We start from the raw sequence: 6257 nt of genomic DNA, 5'->3' as shown, positions 1-6257 counted from the left end.
CATCTATAAAGAACCGGCTGAAAATCTTTCATACAATTAGGGCACGTTTGGTTCGCTGTATTGGAATAGAGGCGTAATGGAATAGAGGTGTAATAGCAAATCAATTGTTTGGTTGAATGTAATGGAATAGAGGCGTAATAGTATTCATGTGTTTGGTTGAATGGAATAGAGGTGTAATAGCATAATGGAAAAAACTAAAATGACTAAAATACCCTTAGCATAAATTTGTTTTGGTAAATGATTATTGTTATTGTTATTTAAATTTTAATAAGATTATTAATATCAATAATAAATAATTTAATCATATTTAAACATAATTATTATTAAATATATTATAATTAAAATATATAATTTAATAAAATTCTTAATAATCAATATTCTTATATGAATTTACTCAAATCATAATATATGATACTATAAAATATAAATTAACATAATTATTATTAAATATATTATAATTAAAATATATAATTTAATAAAATTCTTAATAATCAATATTCTTATATGAATTTACTCAAATCATAATATATGATACTATAAAATATAAATTAACATAATTATTATTAAATATATTATAATTAAAATATATAATTTAATAAAATTCTTAATAATTAATATTCTTATATGAATTTGCTCAAATCATAATATATGATACTATAAAAGATAATTTAACATAATTATTATTAAACATATTTTAATTAAAATCTATAATTTAATAAAATTCTTAATAATTAATATTCTTATATGAATTTACTCAAATCATAATATATGATACTATAAAAGATAATTTGAAATAATTAATATTAAATATATTTTAATTAAAATATATGATTTAATAAAATTTAAAATAATTATAACTAATAAATTTTCTTATATGAATTTGCATAATTTAAAATAATTATTATTACATATAATTTAATAATGATATATAATTTCATAAAATTCTTAATAATAAAATGTTCTTATATGAATTTACTAAAATCAAAATATAACTTGAGAATTATACTCTGCATAAACATAATTAACTTATATTAAGAAAAGGTTAGATGAAAATGAAATTCTACATCATAATCCATATGTTGTATAGTTTGACAACATCAAAAAGTTTGAACATTGATTTTTAATGGTTAGAAAGAAATCTTCTGATCCATTCCAATCGCGCAACAGAAGGTAAACTAAAGAAAACGATCATTTGAGTTGGATGATCTGGAATTTTACTCAAAGCTCGATACCGCTGATCGTCGGTTAAACCTTCAATTTCCCATAAGGTTGAATATAATTTTGAAGCTTTCTCTTTCATCTTTTGATATTCTTCTGACTTCTGCTGAACTACCACCTCGGAGGCAATACTTCTACTGATTTGATCGCCAACGGCCTTGATGTTTTCGGCCAATAAAGTGGCAGCCTCATCAAATGAAGAAGACATATCACGAGCATCAGATTTCTTCTTTCTCAGTGGTACTTTTACCATATGATGGCTTCCTTTATAAATTCAATTTCAAGGAACATATGAAATGCATTCTTCTCATATTTCTTCTATCATTATTGTGCAAGTTATCTCATCAGAAAGGAATGATATCTATTGATGAAACCTAGTACTCTATAATTCATGGGACATATAAACCGACTATCTACTCAAAATAATTGCTTGGTCTTTTGCCATAAAGGAAGCATAGGAAGATACATCCATCAAAACTCAATATTTATAATTACAGGGTGAATGATGTTTTAAATTGAATTTATAGATATGCATAACTTTCATAGGCAGAACAGATACAAAGCTTACACAATTAAGGGCACTAACATGATCAGAATTAGTTTAATGATGTTTTAAATTGAATTATACACATGCATAACTTTCATGGTATTAGTTAAAACCAGCATTCGTATGACAGTCAGTCCAACCAAGCTGCAAGTTGATGCCCAAAAAACGGAACAATGACAACACTGATTAAGGAAAGAACACATGGTTGAATGTTAGTACTCATCCATCCGAATTTGTAATAAATGTTAAGCTGTTCAGAGCCTGCACATCATCGGAATAGGTTCATTGTGTTTTAAATTTTATCGTATTAGTTAAAAGCAGTTCTCATGTGTACATTTTCTTCCATCCAACATGAGTTCTATCAAATGATAGTAAGTCCAACTGAAGTTGATGATCAAAAAACTGAACAACAATGATAGAGGAACGATCATCACACCATTGAAGGTTAGCACTCATTCCATCCCAAATTGTAATAAATATTAGCTAAAACCACATATAAAAATGGTTGAAATCTCCTATGACCAATAAACACCCAAATATAAACAAGTACATAACGAAACAATTAAAACTACAAATCCATCATCACTTAAACTTCACTAGAATCGAACATCAAAACTAACATCAATGTTACAAAAAGCTTGACTTGAAAAAAAGTGTGGTGAGAAATGTGGTCTAAGAACTTCTAAGTGGTAGATAAAGCTGGTGCAAAGAACTGAAATCTCGAACAATATATATGTTTAAAATAATAAAAAGTTTAGAGATATTAAGATAATAAAGTCATTTTTATTTACAAGCTTCCAAATTACAAAAACTCCATTTTCTTAGCTTTAAAGTTCGAGCTGCCAAACCATGATTTCAACCTAAAGGTCGAAACTTTTCGCTGGTTTAGCATTGTGAAACATAGCAATCCTATGCAAACATCAATGCTAAACTGGGGCCGAAAAATATAACCGGAAAAATGCAATCAAATCTCTTATATCAATGCTCCTGCTCCAGCAAAGCAATCCCAAAATTATAGAAATTTATATGCAATAAAAGATCATCAACATCATCAATCCAATAAGCATTAACAAACATATCTCCTTTTTTTCTTCTTTCCTCAATTCAAAATCGAAAACCCATCTATTAAATCAGCAGTCGATTACGTAAGCAAAAATAGATCGATACTAAGGAAATCAAAACATCATCGAAAGAAGCCGATCGATCCATAGCCAAATTTACCCACATTTCAACAACGAGGCATCAAATCATTCATCTAAAACAAAACGCACACATATGAACCTCTAAAAATCCCGAATACAATTTACCTGGGCGGGGATCAGTGATGACCATGTTCCTTGGCGTGTTGCTGGTGCTCGAGATGGCGACGCTCATTTGGGAGAGCGACGAAACAATTGCTCAACCAAAATCAGCAGCAGCACAATGAAAGCAGTGTAATAGGGTAATCGTTCAAGATTCATACCTCAAAAGATTCAAAAACCAAACGCCGATGAGAGAAAAAATGAAGCAGTGGATTTCAAACGTGCTGCAACAAATGAAAGGGAAAAAATGAAAAAAGAGACTGAGAGAGAGAATTGGTAAAGAAATGGGAGGAGAAATTGTGAAGACAGAAAAAGGAGAGGGTGGAGGTCGATTTCGAGTAGGGAGAGAGGGTAAAACAGAGACTTGGGAAGGAAAGCCGGATGTAATGGGTAATCGTACCGATTACAGCGAGCCAAACGCCGGAATAGGTGGGTAATGTAATAGGCGCGTAATCGGGGCGTAATGGATTACCTATTACACTGAACCAAACACGCTGTTAGGGTTTTGTAGATAATCTCTATTCTTATCGAAAGACCACAACAGCTCAATTAAATCATCAATTCAGATCTAGTAAATCCAGTAGTGCCCATGATTCATGAAGTCGATGCTCATTCAGTTGGCCAAAGAATCCTATAAGTTATCTAGTAAAGGAAACGACCACCACTTGACCTTTGTTAACAAACATCAATACCATGAAGAAAACCACTCCTATAAAGAAGAGCTTCCATACTTTCGATATTTAGTTTTCTTTTTGCGAGAAAAACTACATGAGGAGCTTAAGCTTTCAACAAATCTCGAAAGTGTCTAATTGCATGTGGGTTTCCAGGCCCATGATAGTTCAAACTAATACAATTCATGGCTCCAAGTGGCACTGGTCAACAGTGCTCATTGAATCAAATTTTGAACTAGTGACCTCTAAAGATGGCTTAGAAACCTTATCCAAAAGACAATCAATTTCCATTCCAACATGATAATTCAGAGTAAAACAGTGTGTTGAAGAAGTGATTGTTGAAGTGGAAATTTCAAATGGTACTACATAAAATACAATAAAAAAGGATAAGGAATTGTTTATGTAGTTTTGGTTTACCTAAAGTTAGCATAGTGAGAAAAATCCCTATTTTTAAACCCAATACAACAAGTGATTTAAGTTCTATCACCACTCTAATGCAGTAGCCTCACTTTTGTATTTAAAGACATATATCTCTCACCTCTAAGTTATCCCCAAAGAACTTAGGTAATAAACAAAATTTGTTCACTCTACTCAAATGCACTTTCAAAGTACGTTCCACTATGAATAGATAAATGCTCTTAATTCTCAATTATAAAACTTATACAAGCCTCTCAAATATATAGAAGTTTGAGACTTACTAACATACTAGAGATCAATAAAAATTCAATCCATTTTACTAAGTAATTAAAATAGCATAAATACAATATAATAATAATGACCAATGTAATTTGGACTATTGAATATAAATCATTAATGGTTTCCCCAATCCAACATCCTTGATCTAAGGGATTCGGTAGTATGATTCGATCCTTAATATGTATTTCTCCAAATGGATTGATTTCTATTCATGGGCTTAAATAATTTCATATATCAGCATTGATCATAATCCAAAAATTTTGTTTAAAAAATTGCTAACTTTAAATATGACAAATTGCCTATAGCAGTGATAACCATAGTGGTCCATTGGAGGGCCCACTCATTAGTGGCTTGGAAGAGCAAGCAAAACAGCATGGAGGGCAATCTCTCGGTCTCGTATCTGTTCGATCCTTAATCATTGGTCTATTCCTTATTATTCTGTCAATTTTATAGACAATTACTCTTACGCTGATAATTTTATCTAATTCATTAGAAATTAAAATTTTGGATGATATATGAATTAGTCTTAGATTATTATTTCGAAAAAAAAAGTGCTTTTTTAATAAAATGAAATTAATTATTTTTGATACAATATTAAAGATGAAATAAGGTGATAAAATTTGAACTCATGTCAAACGAATTCTGATAAAAATTGTAACCACTATTTCATACAAATAAAAGAAAAATTGATAAAAAACAACTTTTTTAAATAAGTGTAGCAAAGATAAAATCAGAAAAAAAACGAGAAATCAAACTAATCCTCAAACTAATAAACTCGCCCCATACGCTTAATCCTAACGTCTATTAACTTCAATGATACAATCAATACTATTATCAATGTAAGAAAAATAGATAATGAGAAGTGGACGAGAAACAAAATAACAACGGTCTACAAAAGAGAAAATTATCCGAGCAAGATAATAAATCGTTTTATTCGCAATTCGACGAGACCATCAAAAAGACAATTATTGAAATTTGGAAAACCATGATATAATTTGACCGATCAGATAGTGTATGGTGAAGGCAAAGGCTATACGGCGTTTGTTGTATGTAGGAGTGGAGCATAATCGACTGACTTTTCAGAATCAATAGTCGGTTGAGATAATTGTCCAATTAAGTTAACTATTACTATCATTTAACATTTTTTTTCCCAATGTATTCGTTGGAACAAGTTTCGTGATTATTCCTTTACGTTTTAGAGGATTATTAAATGGATAGATATCGGTCACGAGTTTTAAAATTACTCTATAGTTCGATAACTGAATAAGGTAAGAAAAAATTTTGCCATCTCACCTAATATAATTTTGTATTTTTCATTTATTTATTTATTTTGTTAACTTTAACTCAAATACTTGAATTATAAATAATTGATTAATCAGGCTAATAAAACCATCAATTCTTTTTATATTGATAAATGTTGTATCTTACAAGTTGTATTCGGGGTTGAAAAATCAAATAGGAAATTAAACTGATTGAATATTATATTCTTGACTCAAACGATTGAATTATTTACAAAAAAAGATGTTATATTAAGAAATTATATTTAAAGGAAAAACAAGGATGAATATGAATAAGCTCAAAAGTTAAAAAAAATCCGGTTTTTCTAATTTCGGATTTTTAATATTCTACCGGTTTTGACCAGTTCTCTAATTTCTTTTATTCAATTTATATAATTAAATTACAATATTATCCAATCTGCCACGCCCAGTGTTTGCTGCCCAAGCGAAGGAATTAAACTCGAATTCACTCGTAAATTTTTTTTTAAATAAATTAAGATTTTGAGTTATTAGATTTTTTAAATTAATTGATATTTTTATAATTAGA

General features: G+C 29.4%; 1 protein-coding gene across 3 annotated transcripts; it reads right to left on the bottom strand.

Moving 5' to 3' along the window:
• Positions 1–1000: 1000 nt before the first annotated feature.
• On the bottom strand, positions 1001–3943 carry LOC128042375 (uncharacterized). 3 transcript variants are annotated; one of them, XM_052633284.1, is made up of 3 exons: positions 3539–3943; positions 3073–3290; positions 1001–1482 (listed from the first exon to the last, which is right to left on the bottom strand). In XM_052633284.1, exons 2-3 carry the CDS (start codon positions 3137–3139, stop codon positions 1121–1123), a joined length of 429 nt encoding a protein of 142 aa, XP_052489244.1. In that variant the 5' UTR covers positions 3140–3290; positions 3539–3943; the 3' UTR covers positions 1001–1120. The 3 variants fall into 3 exon arrangements, 2 of the variants coding, with proteins under 2 accessions (XP_052489244.1, XP_052489243.1); XM_052633283.1 differs by having other exon boundaries at positions 3467–3941; XR_008197699.1 differs by lacking the exon at positions 1001–1482 and adding an exon at positions 2527–2752 and having other exon boundaries at positions 3073–3943.
• Positions 3944–6257: the final 2314 nt, after the last annotated feature.

Source organism: Gossypium raimondii, chromosome 7 (genome assembly GCF_025698545.1).
Source record: "Gossypium raimondii isolate GPD5lz chromosome 7, ASM2569854v1, whole genome shotgun sequence".
Lineage (NCBI taxonomy): Eukaryota > Viridiplantae > Streptophyta > Magnoliopsida > Malvales > Malvaceae > Gossypium > Gossypium raimondii.
This window is presented reverse-complemented; position numbering and strand designations above follow the sequence as displayed.

Coding starts and splice junctions, on each gene's coding strand:
- LOC128042375 (XM_052633284.1), bottom strand. CDS start 3,139: ATGAGCGTCGCCATCTCGAGCACCAGCAACACGCCAAGGAACATGGTC. Junction 1,483..3,072: donor CATCACTGATCCCCGCCCAG/GTAAATTGTATT, acceptor GAATTTATAAAG/GAAGCCATCATATGGTAAAA.